The sequence below is a fragment of the Chiroxiphia lanceolata genome, chromosome 4 (genome assembly GCF_009829145.1).
Source record: "Chiroxiphia lanceolata isolate bChiLan1 chromosome 4, bChiLan1.pri, whole genome shotgun sequence".
NCBI classification, from domain to species: Eukaryota; Metazoa; Chordata; class Aves; order Passeriformes; family Pipridae; genus Chiroxiphia; species Chiroxiphia lanceolata.
Window position 1 is genome coordinate 29,626,422 of NC_045640.1, and position 17,683 is coordinate 29,644,104.

The window sequence follows — 17,683 nt, forward strand, 5'->3', positions numbered from 1 at the left end:
CTCTGTCATGAAGACTCTGGCCACTCTCCTTCTAACTTTCTTTTAAATAAGATTCCCAAACATTATAGCCCAATATATTATTCTCAAGAAAACCACATACTTCTGTATGCTTTTTTATTGGGCTTTTTCTAGGTACTTTCTATTACACAGGAAGGGTTTTGTTTCAAAATGCAGTGTGATTTTTATTCACCTACCTGCATAATGCTTCAATAGCATCTCTGTCCAGAAAGTCATGCTCTCGCTTGACTAGAGCGATGTCAATTGGAAAAAGGAGATCTGTAGGAAAAGAGAGAGATGGAACCAAAATGACACTTTTTCCCAGTGGTATGTTATTTCAAACAACCAGCTGCCTCCAGCTGAGCTCATCAAAATGCCAATGATTGGCACTTCTTAGGTAAACACATGCTATCACCTCAAATGCCAGAGGTGCTTCCTTTTCACGTACACATTTTTGACAAGATTTGGTAACTGAAAGTTTATACACAGAATGGAGGAAAAATGAGCAAAGCAGCAATGAAACAGTGGGAGGGAAAGAGGCAAACACAAGCTTCAAACATAAGTGTAATCTAACTCAGGTTAGCTTTATTTAAAATAAATATGCAATCTCCATCAAAGTACTAATATCTCATATTAAAGACAAAAGATCAGTAAATGCTAAAACTCTGTGAAAGAATGAAAAAACTCAACCCTGATCTCCTTGGCTGTTAATCAAGCTATTTAAAAGTTTGACACTGTTACAACATTAATGAGATAAGGATTGAAATGAAAGCAAGCCAAGCAGCGTGGAGCCCATACTACCTCCTTTCCTTAGGAGATTATTTAGGTAAACAACTAGGAGAGTGAGGGGGATGAACCAATGTTGGCAGAGAGCTGAAAATTTACTACAGCTCTGAAGCAGCAACCACATATATATTATTTACTGTCCTCCACAGATTCCTGACTGTCATATGGGTCCTGATCTGGCATTCCTTGCACAGCTAAAACTCCCACCCAAAGTCTCTGGTTGTTCAGGGTACACAGAAATACAAGGCCAGTCTATGAATATACTGTTGCAGTTGCACACAATTTTCCTGGTCCAAGTAATTATCTACAAATTTTTTAATTTCTAGAGACTGGGAAAGAAGGAGTTGGAATGATTATAAGACTGATGTTAATTTCTAGAAAGGTATTTTCTACACCAACATAAAATATCTCAAATGAATTTATATGTCCTGATTTTCACAGAATGGTTTGGGTTGGAAGAGACCTTAAAGTTCATCTAGTTCCAAGCCCCCTGCTATGGACAGGGACACCTTCCACTAGACTAGGTTGCTCGAAGACCTATCCAATCTGGCCTCGAAGACTTCCAGGGCTGGGATATCTGCAGCTTCCACAATTGCCTCAGGAATAAACAAATTATGAAATAATCTGCAAAATGCAAGGAATTCTGTCTTTTCTACAGAAAACTGCAGTCTTAGCAAAGCAACTGGCAAAGGTTCACCAGTTATTCTCCATTTTAAATATGCACTGTGTGGGAGCACTCTATATAGGCAACTTCTCAGAACTGTTGTACCATACCCAATTGATTTATAAGTTTCCCCTTCACTATTTTATGTCAAAAGTGCAAGCAAAGAGGGTGAGTGCATTCAACTGGTATTTTTCAGCAGTGCTGATGTAAGTTCTTGCACTGAGAAAGTCAGCATCTTAGAAAGCCCATAGGAAAACATGTGGGAGAACTTAAGTGAGAGAGGTGACTTGGAAGAATTTGATAGTCTGCACAAGTCTTAATCCATGCTGTTGCTGGTTTTGTTGTTGCTGTTGCTGCTTGCAAAGGACAATGGTATATTGTTTTCATGTAAGGACAGCTGTCTTTTCAATGGGTATGGCTGGCCTTGCTCTCACCTCTTCTCTCTCACTCCTGTGATCCTTTTGATGTTAGACAGGACATGGTCATATGTTAGAAACTTCATATAAGTTTTGAATCTCTAGGTAGAGCAATGGTAACCGCAGGTTACCACATATTTTCTGAATGCAAGTAATTTGTTACAGGACTTACAGCTCAGGATAATAAAAAACCCACAAGCCCCCATATTCAGCTGAGAGTTTTGTTCCCAGTTATAACAAAGAGTGGAAGCACACTTCCAGCTCTGCATCCCAAGAAAATCTTTGCATCTCCATTAGCACAACAAAAAAAAAAAGAGAGAAAAAAGGAAGAAAGGAAGAAGGAAATTTAATTTCTGGAGGTGAAGAAAAGTTTTGCCAAGTACTGCTTTTGAAAGTGCTATTATCATCTCATATTGCCAATGCAGCTGCAAATCAAAGTTCAACAAGATCATTTTTCAAGAAAGTCAGCTCAGCATTTGCTGTAATTTTCAACAGTTATTCACTGTAAATAATGAACTTTCTATGCTCATTCTTACAAGCAGCAGCTGGAGTTTATTTTGTAAAAATGAAGAGGCAGTTAAGAGAGCATAATAATTTTACTATAATGCAAGTAATTTTAAATGGTGTGGGGGGCAAATTCTGAAAAATAGTATACATATATAAAAAGGATGTTACACTTTAAAACAAGCTTCCATATGTTACTCTGCATCAGAGTGTGAGAACTGTATGCCAAAACTGCAAACTCCTAGTAGGTTAGAGGCAGTGAAGACAACAGTCTTAATTGAGCAGACATGCAAAGTGAATCCATCCTACAGAAGGACAAGTGACTGCAGAAGGCAGCAGTCTCTTTGAGGAGCTGCACATCTGTGCAACAGCAGCTTGTATGTTCTTTTTCCCTTCACAGTGAGCCTGTGTCTAACACCAAAGCAAATTGTTCTGGAAAAAAACACAGGACTTGGGAATCATGAGGCATACAGATGCACCAATGCATACGCAGAATATCCTATCACTGCTCCATGAGGAGAGCTGGCAATTGGAGCTGGACACAGCTTTTGTATTTCTCCAAGACTGGTCTTGTAGCAGTGGATGACTACATTCATTTGTGTTTTAACTAGACGGAATGTACCACAGTGCTTACCTTTACATTTGTTCTATGAGGACATTTGGAAGATTCAGACTGAATCGGGAACCTGGAACAAATTTAAAACTCCAAGAGTGCTTCAGAGTCTCATTAGGTTTGGTACATCTATGCATGTGGTGGGTAGCAGAGAGCAGCCCAGTCCCTATAAGTCATCTTATGTACTGGCACTTCAGTTGTGCCCCTGAACCTCATTTATTGGTGAATATTATGTCTTACTGTCCAAAAGTTGCCAGGGGATGGTCGACTTGCAAGCTCAGAAGCCTACCTTCATAAAGCTGCGCATACTGTGGGAACCCAGCAGCCCGCAGCCAGTCACAAGCTTCCTTGGCCTCGATTTCTGGAAGAAAACAGAAATAAGACACCTTCTGATTAGTCATCTGCAGAGCAAAAACTTCCTCTCCACCACTTCTACTATTCCTGTTACAAAATAAGCACAAAAGTATCCAGAAACTTTGAACAGAGACACAGGTTTGCTTATCTCAGTTTGCTTTTCTTACCATCAAACAGATCTTAGATTCTGGAAAGTCACTAGTTTTCAGCAGTCATTTATCAACAGCTCATCATTTTAATAGTTAGAGAAACAGGCACAAATGAAAACTGCAACAGTTATGGATCATTCCATACAGGTTTTGCTAACATTAGAGAAACCAGCATTGCAGCCAACACGAGCTGCATTTGTTCAGCAAATCTTATGATCCTCTTGGCACAAGTACTTTGTCTTGATAGAAATTCCTAGTAGAGCTTGCAATTCTGTGCACTTTAACACCTTGTAGATAGTACTGACAGACTCAAGCCCAAGAACAACTGACACACTGTACTGCAGATCACTCAAGCATATATTTACTACCCAACAAGAACCTAGTTTCACTGGAGGTTTTCAAGGCATTTATGAGTTACTCAGTATATTACAGGAAACTTTCCCTCACACTGCCCAAAACAGCATGCCGCAGAATGAAATGATTCACATACATATACATGACACTGAAAGAAAGGAAACATTCTGAATATGGGTTATATTAGTCTTCGAATAAATTACACACAAATTCATTTGTTACCTACTACAAGTAGTAATAAAGAATATGTTATCCTATTAGCTCAAACTAGGAAAATATAAAAGGTATTTAGGGTATTCTCCAAGTGCTGAAGAAATGGACTGGACTAATTTTGTTCTAAAAATTCAAGGAAGTTCTACTGGGAATTTAGCTCCCTGCTTAGAACTGATCAAACAGACAATGAGCAATCAGAAGCTATTAAAGTTTGTTGAGCTTTGATTATATTCACTGTTCTTGATGGACCAGAAAAGAAAAGCTTCATTATGTACAACTCAGTACACAATTTTGCCACCTACTTGGAGAAGATATATAGCTACCTGCTAGAGAAACCATGTGCAAAGAGTTTGCTTAGAGTTGCTCAGAATACAGGTTACTACATACAGGGTACTGAAGAGCCAAACACAAATTAAGTAAAATATTTCAAGATTTTGACACGCTATAAAACAGTCCCAGTGAGATACAGGTACACAAAATTGGAAGAAGTGGTAGGCAACTTTTAGCATCTCCAAAATGATGGTAATCCCCTTCTAATTTTACAAAGTGCTACAATAGTGTTAAAATATTTGTGCTTTGCCAGACTACTTTGCTAAAACACATATCCAAACGAAGGGGTTAAAGTGAGCCAAAACACAACATTCCAGATAAATAAACATCTAAAAATCCACTCTTGTTGAAGTCAGGACAAGCACACATTTGTGCAACTTCTGTTTGCCTCACCTTTGAGTTATGGGACCACAGGAGAACAAGCACGTACAGACATATTGACTTAGCTACTGATTAAGGAAAGGCATTCTTCAATTCCAGTTGCAAGCAATTGTAAAGTTTTGCTTAAAGTAGTATTTTAATTTCATTACCCTAAGAGAACACATTGGAAGTTTAATAAAGAAATAAAAAAAAAAATTCTAAAATATCTTTAAAACTTGTACTACTAAAGCAAGAACAAACAACATGATAATAATATCTCAGAAGCAACTAAAGTAGCAAAGCAAAAAATCTGCAATAAATTTTTAAGAGTACTTAAGATAAGATGCAATATCTTAGAGGTCACATCCTGCAGGACTGAATGAGAATTTTACTCGATTTAAAACTAGAAAGAAAAATTATCCCAAATAACTAGAATTTACCTAAAAGTGGAAGTAGGTGCTTGTAGTGCAATTGAAAAAAGCATCGATTCCTTACTACTACAGGGGCTCTTCAATGTGTTTAAATATTTGTTCACAGGTCTTTTACTGAGCACCCCAGGTGTATGACCTATAAAATATTTCTAGAGCTAGAAAATTATGAATATGCATATATCAGACTTTTTTAAACATTCTCTTTAGAAGCTTTGTGTATCTTTTCTGTAAATACATACATAAGTTATGTGGAAGTTACATTTTATGGGCACCCAGGTGTCAGGTGCCTTTGGGATTTTCGGAGTATATTTGCCTTCAAAATACCTTTGAGAATCCCCCAAGAAGTCTACCTAGGCAATGAAACACGAGGGTTTTTCCTATCTGGCCACAAGAATTCCAGAGAATAATAAAACACAGTGGACCTGTTCACCGATTAGGCTAGGTAAACGCTTAGGGCTGGGTACAAGGCAGCACCAAGGGTTTAAAAGCCATATTTGCCCCATTTTCATAGCAAGGGCTCTAGCACCTGGGTCCTGTTGTAAGTCCTTGGAAGGGTGAGGGGTTTGGAGTATTGTCTTGAACAAGGAACCAAGCAGTCCCCTGAAGTCAGGGCTCTCTCTGTGTCATCTCCATCCACACAAAGTTATGTGTAAGAGAGAGACATGACAGGGGTGACAGAGTGGAGATGGGATGTAAAGGAGTAGCTCCTTTGTTCAACTCCAGTTGGCTAAATTCAGTTGGCTCCTAGACTGTACCTGTGCGGTGTGACCAGACATATGGAAAGGTAATTCTTCAACCCAGTTTCCCCATTTCAACCTAGCTGGCTAGTGATGAGCCAGAGTATGAACAAAACTGTGTATGTATGTGAAATTCAGGCAGATCAAAATATAGCCAGAGTGAGAATCAAGGCCAGAGTGTGCTGAATAGGCTGCACTGAAAGCCACGTACACTGATCAAGCTTCCTCATCTAAGGGATACAAATTTAAACAGCTGAGAGCTTGTATAGGTAAAAAGTTAATTACTGCAACTTAACTGGAACCTGCCTCTGAGAATAAAATACATCGGTTACATGTGAGGTTCTGCTCAAATCATTTAAACTACCTTAGAGGAAGAAGCTCATTCCTACAATTTCCAAATACCAGTTTCCAGCTCAGGAGTATTAGCCCTGAGACTCCTGGTTTGCAAGTTGCCACAGTTTCGTATCCAGGTGGACATGAGAATATGTGCAAGTCTTTGTCATCCTAACCAATGGCAATCAAGATAATAAGGGAGAAAAGAGAGAAAAATAGACCTTCCAAAGTCAGATTTTTCAGTTATTTCTAAAAGGTTTTAGAAGGGTCAGAGCATCAAGAAACCTTTGTTCAGTCTCCCAGGGGACCTAGGTTACAGATCATTATCTGAGCTATGACGTCACTGTCAAGCACAGGATCTGCTTGGTTGGGGCCAGCTGATAGGCAGGAGGAGGAGAGGGAGCTTATAGAAGAACTCTACACTGCTTTCCAATCCATTTTCATGAAGCCCTATGTCAGCTCCAATAATCTGCCACAATATGCAAAGCGATTTCCAATGTAGGCCTGGCAGCTGAACTGATACAAGTAGCTGCAGGCAAAGGACTAGTCTCACTCCCTCCTTCCCACTCCATTCCTGCAGTGCCACTTCCTTTCTGAATCAAACATCCTTGCCAGTTAAAACCTTTACAATAAACTACAATTCAGTATACATTCCAAGCAAGAAGTGTATGTGCCGCTTTTCAGATGTGCATCCTGTGCCCTCCCCCAGCAGCAGGAGGTTCTGGTACAAAGAACCACTGGCAAGAAAGAAATTGTGCTATTATTTTTAAATGTCCTGATACATAAAAAAATCTCTTAGAAAGTAAAACAAAACAAACAAAAAAACCCCCCACCTAAACCCCCCAAAAACCAAAAAGGAGTACAATGAAGTCTTTATTCTTGGTGTCGTTTAAGCAAACAGCAGGCAAATGTGTTAAAGAGGAAACAGGAAATTTTTATTGGAAACAGCTTTATTTGTTAGTCCATTTCACAAAGCAAGCCTCCATGCTCAAATCAAGGGTAGGAGTTCCTTTTGTGTATGGTTGGGAACTAATACTGCTTATTTACCCACTTCCACGGGGATTAGGAGGACCCAGTTCTCCCCAGACTGGGAAGTGAAAATGGAAAAGTCTAACTTGCTTTTTGTTAAACTTTGGTTAATCTTGGTTTCTGGCCCTGCAACTTTAAACCTTCAGAGCAAAAATATCTCAATTCACACCTTATTTTACACTGCAGTTGCAGAAGGGATAGCTCTAAGATGTCTATAGTCTTTTGTTTGATGACACCTTTCCTCCCATAGAAAATAAAAACCACACGATGTGATGCTGCAATAATTTTCTTTCAGAAAAAAAGTCATCATAGCAGTGCAGTTAGGAACAGCAACATCATTTACTTTCATTCTTCCTTTCTTTTTGCTTCCATGAAATAACATGCAATTTAAGCACTAGCTCTCTCAGGGGCTTCAGGACAAGGTGAAAAACAGATGTATCTTTGTACAGTCATGCACTGACTCAATTTTCACCTCAGTGCTAAACATCTTACGAACAGTTCCAAGCAGATGGTTTCCTCTTGCCTCAACTCAGACACCTTTACAACCATATTAGCACCTCCACACATCAGTTCTACTCATCTCACCTTTTGGCTCTGTTAAGAGAGCAGACTGCAAAAATCTGTAGTGACACTGGTCAAACTGTTAAAATAAAATTTCAGAAAAAAATGGGCTTGACTTGACATCTGAAGTTTCACTGCAATGTCATACATAACAACTGGTTTGTTTGAGTTTCTTAATTTCATCTTGGACTTGATTTTAAACCAAGTTATTCTAGTTGAAATTCATTATTTGACTTTTCTTTCAGAATAGAGAAAAAAATTGTAAAAATTGAACACAAAATCATCTTTCTGAATTAGCTTGAGGGACAGTCTCTCCCATGCAGTGCAGAGAATATGATTTCAGACCATGAATGCTGGAGATGAATACACTTGCTCTTTATTTTAGTGCCTAAAACTCCATAAACTATCTGCACATTTTCTAAGGAACAGAGGAGCACATGGAGCACATAGAGCAAAAAAGTTTCTTCACCATCCAGGACTGATGCTCCAGTTTAATGGCTGCAAAAGGGCTTGCATGCTCAGAAGCTCATCCTCTTTTTCTGTCTGTATCAGAAATTACCTCTCCCTACATATCAAGTCCCTCTGAAATTTCTGGTGCTTTGAAAAATTTGTATTCCACTCCAAAACACTGTCTTGAGCTACTGGGGAGCTTGAGATCATTCAGGATCATATTTTTTAAGACCAGCTGTGGTATATATGAGAAATACTCTTCTCTGGATAGAATTCCCCTGTCCAAGTACAAGCAATCGTTCTTCCTAGTGTCGAATTGCATTCCTGCCATGTGAATTGCAGTCCCAACACCAGACCTGATCACACTATACAACCACTCAGCCTATAGATACATGAACATGGATGTGAAATCTGAGACAAACTGGGGAAATAACTGCACTGTGGCAGCTGTCTACAAATGAGCAGGCCAGGCACTGAAAATGATAAATCAGTTTTGTGTAATGCCATATGCCTGCAGCCCTTTAAAGCTGGGACAGTATGACTGACTTCCTAAGAGTTAGCCTGCTAAGTGTCCATGGCCTCAGATGGTTTTCACTTTGAAGATATGCAACTGTTGCTTGAAAATAATTAAATTCCTTTTCATAAGTCTGTTTTTTCTCAAACTTACATCATTAAATATTCCTTAGGCAGTGTCATTAACTTTGTGCTCCACACCTTTCAAGAAAGCAGCATATAACAAGGACTAAAGAAAGCAAAAATGTAGTTAGGGAAGAACTGCATTTTATAAGGATAATGCTCTCAAACACTGAAACCTGGGAAGCTTGTCAATAAATGTTCAACTACTAAAAGCTAGAGCATTCTGACAATCCCATAAAAAGCTCTTGCCAAATTTCTAACTCATTTGGAATTTCTCCTAATTGTAAGAGAACAACCTAATCTTATACAACTGTTCTAAAATAATAGTCTGACACATTCAGCCCATGAATGATGCATTTCTAGAAGAACCAGTGAGATCAAGAGAATATGAAGTACAGCTTTTGAGCTGATTACAAGCTTGCAGGTTTTGAAATGAAAGCTAACAACCTTCCCAAGTCACTTTTCTCCTTTCACCTTTAAAGTGCAACTTACATTCTGTAACAGCAGCTGCTCCTGTATTTCACTGTGCTTCAATTTACCTGGTACAGTAAAACAATACATGCTGGGATCTCCACTTATCACTGCCTGTCTCAACAATCAATTCAAGTCAATATGGATGCAAGTGGAATTTTAAGGAAATCTTTCTTACTAAGAATTTTTGTGGGGGTGGGAGGAGGGGAACCCACAAGCTCTTGAAGGAAACCATACACAATATCAAATACATATACTGCTTTCTAGTAATAAAAACCCTATAAATAGGTGATGAATGTTACTCAGATATTTCTCAACTATATGATGAAAAAAATACTCTCCCCTAGTGTTCCTGCTGGCTTTGGGTTGAACATGGGACTTGCTTTTCAAGTTACTGAGCCTTGCAGCAAGACAGTAACTACGCCGCTGATGTTATGTATAAACCACAGGACACTGGGAGAAGAAATAGAGTATGTTTGGAATTTGTGTGGGAAGAGATGAAGAAGAAGTAAGGAAACACATGTTTAAGGTCATATATTGATGTATTCTCTAAAAAAAAAGCAGGAAGCTTGAACCCCTTTGTTGATGTTGTTGTTGTTGTCAGTGGAGCTTTTGGAGAGAGCAAATGGCTGACTTCCACTGATGGGGATTTAAGTTTGTTTATTCCCTTATTGATGAAAGCTAAATAAAATAAAAAATTTAAAAAAAAGTGATCAGTTTCCAAAATATCTGCATAGTTGTATGTTGTCTGTATGTAATTTCCCTCGCTACCAACTATACCAGATTACAGAATATAGTAGTTTTAATTGTTCACCAATGCTCTTGGCTAACACACGAAACACAATACTGCTTTTGTGGGTGAAAATCTAATTATTAAACTTGAACCTCCTGTTCATAGTCTCCAGCATATCAAAATCACTACAAAGTTTTTCAGCTTAAAACTTAAAAAAAGAAACAGCATTTGTTAAAAATATTTAAAATGTTTAGGGATTGAGCCAATACTCGTTGAAATCAATGGGAGCCTTCCTATATTTCAGAGGACTTAAGTAGTACTTTCCCAACATGAATCCATGGGTCTCTGAAAACCACCAACACTCTTTTCAGGAATAAACAGGGTCAGTTTCACAGTTCTCATTATTTTTAGCATGAGGAGAAGTCCAGGTTTTCATTAGAGCACACGGAAGGACAGTGCTCTTGGCAGGAGGGCAGAAGGCACAACCACCCCCCCCCAGAGCATACCCTGGCTGGCAAGAGGTCCTCTCCTCCCCTCTGTCAAGAGGACCTGGAGCAACTGATGTGCTCTGAAAAGCCAAATCAACACCATTTCAGGATCTAATACAGGGTTACTGGAATAAAGGATATTCCCCATCTCTCTGTCAAGCATCTTCTAGGACACAAAAGAATCATCACAACTCCTGGTTTATACTATAAACCAAGTTTATTATTTACTTCTAAATTGTTTTTTTTTTCCAATTTTGAGCATATACAGGAGAATTAAGAAAGTAATTTAAAAAATAGTGTGATCTAAAGTTAAAAACTAACTTTGTTTAATCAGAAAACTAAAGCTTCATGCAGTTGTTTTCTTGACAAATAACTCTTTTTAGAGATTAAAGGTAGTCTTCTCCCATTTGTTTTTAAGAAGGTTCACAGATGAAGAGGAACAAGATGTCAAGTGACTTAAGAAACCCTTAAGAAATAATTGGGCACGTGGGTTATTTATCTGGCCTGATTAACACAGGGTGGTCTTGGAGGAGGATTATTTGGGGTAGAGAAAGCAGTTAGCCAAATCCTCTGATGGAGGTCATGTTGACAGATTCCAGAGTGAGAAACGAATCCTCCTACAAAGACTGCAAAACAGAAGATGACTTTAACCTTTTCTTCTCTCAGAAATAACTTGGTTAGTATGACCTTTGAGAACATACTGAAGGGCAAACATTAACCATTGCTACCCCTAAGCCCAGCATTAATATCCTCCCATTGCACCCTGTCTTCAAGTTAGTAAACTTGCACACTGTATGTATGCAAAGCTCAACACAAAGGCTCATAGAACTCTGAAGGGAAGCAAAAGTGAGTAGGCCCAGCATGACAGACACTTCATAAAAAAAAAGCACGAAATGTGGGTTACCTGTTCAGATCTAGGAAATAACAGTGGTATAAGAACTGATCTGAACTGTCTCAATGGTTCGTACAAAAGAAAATAGATTTTCTACAGATGGTAGAAGCTTCTTCAAGCTTGTGAAGCCTCAACCTCAAAACCATCCACACATGCACGTAGGAACAACTGTATGGAAGAATGCCTACCTTTACCTTATAACCATTTATAGCCAACCTCATCGATGACCCAGTCCCAAACTGCATCCTGTGTGGATGATACAACTCTAGACACAAAATACCAGTGGCAGTGAAACAGCCCAGCATACAGCTGCTTGCATCCCAGACTAATGCCTCCTTCCCTAATGTGGAATTAAAGACATAAACATGGATTTTCCCATGTGATATTCCATCCTTGAAAATGCTTTTTTCAGTACTTGATCTAATGGTCACACCTTGTATGTATGGAAGAAGGGAAGTTAAAACACATAATGAAGCTTTACACAGGAAAGTTTCTTGTATCTTATATGCACAGGAAATCTGTTCTCAGAGACATCCACAGAGAACAGAAGGAAGGGTGGCCAGCAGAACATCCACTTCTGTGGGTCCACAGAGTCACAGAGAGAACATCCCCAAAATGCAAAAATGCAGGGGATGTGTGTGTATGTGTGTGTGTTTTTCTTAATCCTGAATCTTCAGTAAATTACAAGAACAGGTCTGAGAAGGTCAAACTGTCCACCACTGGCTTCAGCAAATGTCTTTCATGCACCTTCTCAGAAATTATTCTTAGCACAGACTACTCCATTTGAATGGAGAGATTTAGACAAATGTAAACCAGATATATTTAAACCTAAATCTAAGGAATTCTGCACCATTTTGAACTTTTTAAAAACTCCCAGAAATAAGTGAGCCATCATATTGTGTCTTCATTAGAAGAGAGACCAGATAACATCTTTTCCTGATCCTGTCTCATCTAGCACAGTCCTTCCCAAGGGAATGAAATACAAGACAATATTTGAAAGAATATTCATCCTAACAAATAAAAATGTTTATCATACTCTTCTAAAGACACCAGAGTACTTCAGAATGGTATGAGTATTACCTGTAACTTTCAGATAAGGAAACTCAGTGAATTAAAGTTAGCTGGTTAAGTCATTCTTGACTCTATTTTGCTTTTGCCAGTTATGTCAACACTACACTGTACTAGCAGACCTACTGATTTCAAAGGTATGCTATGCAGGATAGGGTAGCACTGTCAGCAAGGATGGTAGAATAAGTGTCCAGTGAAAAGAAGCAGAAAATTCCAATCACAGGCCAGTCCTGTACCCCTTTCATGAGACCTGCTCATCACTGCTGGAAGACAGAATTTGTTTTTTCCTTAAAACAGGAGAAGAGGTGAAAATAGAAGAGAAAATAAAAAAGGAGGGAAAAAAAAGAAAAAAACTTGGCAAAACATTTGGAAATCAAATACACTCAAGATAAATCTGATACCCTGCACCAGACAGAATTACTGATCACTTAAATACAAGCAAGAAATGTAACTGGAATTGCTGAAATTACGAAAATTACTGGATATCTACACTTATTACATCACTAGAGAGGATATAGTTTTTTGTAATTAATTCACCTTGAAACACCAAGGTTCAGACTGTAAGCAGAACAATGTGACGCCCAAAGAATATACATAAAATATACAGAGGCATCATCTCTTTACTTAGTGGAGATCAAACTAGCAAATTTTCTATGAACTGCAGATCATTTGATTGCTGTATTTCTATAACATGCACAAGAAGGAAGGGGAAACATCTGAAGTTATTTTTATTTCCCCAAGTCTTCTGGCTATACTGTATGAATGCTAGGGTGGGTCTGGCATTGTCTGAAATGTGTCAGGGTCCTTTTGCATAGCCTCATTTCCTTCTTCCTGTCGCTAGGAAGGATAGTTAAGCATGAAAAGCGCTTGTTTACAGTACAGGACCATCCTGTTAAGCACATGAGTTCTCTTCCTCTGTCTCCTTTTAAGCAGTCAAGGGTGCAGTTGTGTTTATGCTGAAGCCAATAGCACAACTCCAATCAGAGGGGAATTGGAAGAGAAGTCTGAATCTCTCAAGAAGGCCAAACATGACATACTGTGGTATTTTGTCTAGAAAAAACTTTACAGCGCAAACTGCATCTCTAAATATTTGAAGAACTCATAAATTCACATGCCTCAAACAAACCACTGCCTAGAATGTAATGATTCAGAATAACCAGAAAAGTAAAACCAATCCACCTCTCATCTGCTTCTTCTAGGAATCCTAATATAAACATTCAAGTTTAGTGCATGAGTACAACTACAGTACCTTTATCCTACCCCCATCAGAGGCAAAATACATAGGGCACTTGTGAGTTTCCATGACTAGCATCAGTCTTGCTCTCTGGCCCAGCAAGAGCAGTTGCAGAACTAGCTGGGAAGACCCCGACTCAAGACTTAAAAATCGTAGAATGAATCTACACAACTGAGAATTAAAACCCAAATAAAAACATGACACGATACATTCTTGCTTTTAACTACCACTTAGAAATGAAATTTAATGAAACTGAATGAAATTTAAGCTCCGTGGTGTTTAAAACAATGTATCTACACTTCCTTTTGATTAAAAAAAATCAATTAACAATCAAAGTTATTTTAAAAGCAGATAAAGAGATCAGGAAGTCTTAGAGGTTCCAAAATGCAGCTCCAAATGCTTTGATTTCTATGAATTTGTAAATATCTATTTGGGAAGATTCTTTTCATTTACATCTTCTCTTGCATATACTCTATTATAAAATCTAAGAATGTCAGACCTAATTAGGACACCAAAAGCAAACTGAAGTACTAACCCAAAAACATTTACTTGAGAGACATTCATCCCACTTCCTGGACATCTCAGCCTTTTTTTTTTTTTTTTCGCTTCTACTGGAGATGCAAAGCAAGATGCCCAGTGGACAGCAGTAAGGATACCTTGGAAGACAAGATAGCAGCCTACAGCTCTGGAATCAACAGACACGCCTAATACCAACTCCATGTGCTGTCAGCCAGCAATGGCCTGGTTGCCAGATGGATGCTGAATCAGTCTGGCACTGAGCTGTTGACAGATTTGCACTCAGAGGCTCATATGAAATCTGCCTGCCTATTATCTTCCTTAAGTTCACTACAAACAGCCTTAAAACTTAACCTGACTCACAGAATTGTTACTGATTTGCTGCTGGGAATTTCTTGATTAGGGCAGGGCAATTCAAATAGATCACACTTACTCCTGTAAAAAAAAAAGCATCTATAATTGATGGCTAAGATAAAATTGCATTCTCCAGTCTTTCAAATTAGATGTGTTAAGTACTCTGACAGATCAGCCATTTAACTTCTGACCTAGTTAAACACATTGTTTAAAAGCAGGAATTTCTTCAAATTTTCCCAAAGAGAATGCGAGGGGAAAAAAAAAAAAAAACCAACCAAAAAAAAATTGTTGCACCAAGTACCCTCAACTGACAACAGAGCTCATTAGGCTAATGCCAACACACATTGCTCAACAACTTCACAGTTATGGTGGAAGTAAGTCATTGGTGGTTGTTTGCAATAAAGGGGAGGGTGACACGGAATGTAAAATCGCCCGACTTGAAAACGGCATCGGCTTTCTGTTTCCCTCGAGAATGGGCTTGTGGGGGCGGAGCCCGGCTGGCAGGAGGTGCTGCTCCTTCACCGGGATCAAAGCCTCCGGGGGTGACATCAGGGCTGGCCACCGCTGCACGGAGGAGCCAACCGGGCTCCTGGAGGACATCGGGCTAATTACGAAGAACTTCAAAAGGATGGTTCCCGTTTCGCAAGAGCTCCCAATTAGGGAAAAGGGAAAAAGAAAAAAAAAAAGGAGAGAGAAAAAAAATTATGGGGGAAAAAAAAAAGGGGGGAACGGGAAAAAAAAAAAAACAAGCACCAAAAAAGAAAGAGATGCGCCACGGTGACCTTCAGAGAGCAGCCGCACCTGAGCGCCGCTCCGCGCCCGCGGCAGCCCCGCGCCCCAGCCCCTGCGGTGTTAACCCTTTCGGCCGCGCTTCCGAGCAGAGCCGCAGCGGGCCGCCGCTTCCCCGACACAGCAGTGATCCCGTGCTCACACAGCAGTGATCCCGTGCTCCCGCAGCGCTCCCGTCTCACCTGGGGCTGCTTCCGCCCCGACGCCGCTTCTCTCCCCGCACACACGGACAGGCCGGCGGGGCGAACACTCGCGGCTGCGGACGCTCCGCACCGCGGGGCGGGACGGGACGGGGCAGCCGCACCCCTGCCAGCGCTGACTTCCCGGGTGCTGCGGGATAACATAAGAGGGACCCCCGTCCTTACATCCTCATCGCGCTGCCCCTGAAGCACGTCCCGGCAACGCTGCCCGCGATGCGCCCCGAGCCCGCGCTGGGCAGCCGGCGCCCCCCCAAAATGTGCAGGGCGGGGGATCCCCGAGCTTACGTGTGAGGATCATGGTCTTCGCCGGCCGCGGCGGGTCCGCGGGGCTGCCTGCGGGACTGGCTCGCTGGGTCCCTGCCTCCCCGCCTGCCCGTGCGGCGGCGGCGCCTCCCGACTACACCTCCGCGGAGCTGCGGAGCGCAGCGGCCGCCCGGCCCCTTCAGGCGCCCCCGCCCCCGGGGCCGCCCCGCCCCCGGCCCGCTCCGCGTCCACGCCGAGCTGGGGGAGACCCGTGCGCGCAGGGATGCGGCCCCAGCAAGCTCCTGTCTGGGCACGACCCGTAAATACAAGAAAAAGTGACACACGCGCGCGCCCCGTTCCCCCGTTGCACGTCTGGGGAGCTCAGGGAAACTTCACAAACCAAAGGTAATGCCGTCAAAGACGACTTAAGGGCTTCTCTGCCTTTTGCTCCTTTGATTTTTACTGCCTATCGGCTATTGCGGTGGCTATTTAGCCAACAGTGATGTTTATAGAAAGCACTCAGCAAAGTTCTCAATACTTTTTCCAGGAAGCGTAGAGAAGAGTGCTAGTGTGGCTCCCTGGTGTTAAAAATTGGAGAGGTTTGGGATGACCTGAGCAGCACAAGACTCGAGGATGCTGAGCCTTCAGCCAGAAGCAAGCCCTGCGGGGTGGCTAGAAGATGCCGGTGCTTCCCTCTCCGGGCAGCCTGTCGAAGAGTGCTGTGAAATGGTAGAAATTCTTGGACACCATCAAAGTCTCAGTCTGGACCTCGACAGAAAACAACAAGCGTTTTCGCTATGGGAACCACAGCACAGCTGCAGGCAGGTCTTGCAGATAGTGAAGGAAAGTGGCTTCATAGCTGTATGCCTGGTAGTTGCTCCCTACACCACTTACTCCCCTGTACATTTTCCAAAGATTGTTTGAATGCTTATTGATTGGTTGACACTCACGTTCAGGACTTTTAAATTGCACAAAACAGGTACTTTTGAGCAGCTGCCAAATTATCAACATGGAAGAGAGTATTGTGAAAATTTGAAAATATCTGGGTCCTGTTCCTGTCAAAGATCATGATTGGTTCATTTTCTTCCAAGCCAACACTGTATTTTATACTCACTGGTGTTATTCTAAGGTTCAGTTGTCATTTGTGCACTGTGAATACAGATATAGAGTATATATAATGTGATGTCTGAGCAGGCAATTTCCTGAAGAATAAACATCTCCCCATTCTATAGGCTGCAAACTGTGGCCAGTTGGCCATTATAGTGTTGTTTCTGGAAGCCCCTACAGAGCTCTAGGTCATTAATTTACTTTAATAGCCCAGAAGAGGATGGAACTGCACTGTATCTTCAAGCTTGACTTTACATATGTTACCCACTTAATTACCTCTCCATATCTAACCTGGCTCATGCTCTTTTTGGCATAGCCACATTTACCTGCATTTTTTAATGTTTCTTGTAAGGTACAAGGATATATGTTTACAAGATAGGTCAGGCCCGCAAAATGTTAATTCTTAACTGTAACATGGGAAGACAGACATATGCTACGCCCCAGCTGTTGAACAGCCAAAGTAATCCCAGTCTAATTGGCTTTCTGTCTGTATTGCTTTTAGTTTCATGCAGTTAGTAGACTAGTTAGTGACAGAGTAGACATGATCAGATAAAATATGCTGGTTGCACATTGTGTGTGATTTTCAGAGTCTGAATTCCAGAAAAGAAAAAAAGAAAAAAAAGTTGTTTCTCCAATAAGCATCCTCAAAAGGAAGGAAAAAAAAAATTACC

General features: G+C 40.7%; 1 protein-coding gene across 5 annotated transcripts in view; it reads right to left on the reverse strand.

Annotated features, from left to right (window-relative positions):
- DLC1 (DLC1 Rho GTPase activating protein) overlaps positions 1-17,683 on the reverse strand; it is a 260,438-nt gene that overhangs the window by 22,851 nt on the left and 219,904 nt on the right. For 4 of the 5 annotated variants that reach the window (XM_032685723.1, XM_032685722.1, XM_032685721.1 and 1 more), the window contains 2 exons: positions 3,270-3,341; positions 195-276 (listed from right to left, as the gene is read on the reverse strand). In XM_032685723.1, coding sequence (XP_032541614.1) covers positions 195-276; positions 3,270-3,341 — 154 coding nt within the window. Of the gene's footprint in view, positions 1-194; positions 277-3,269; positions 3,342-15,947; positions 16,055-17,683 lie in introns of those variants that run through there. The other variant, XM_032685725.1, reaches the window with a different exon arrangement.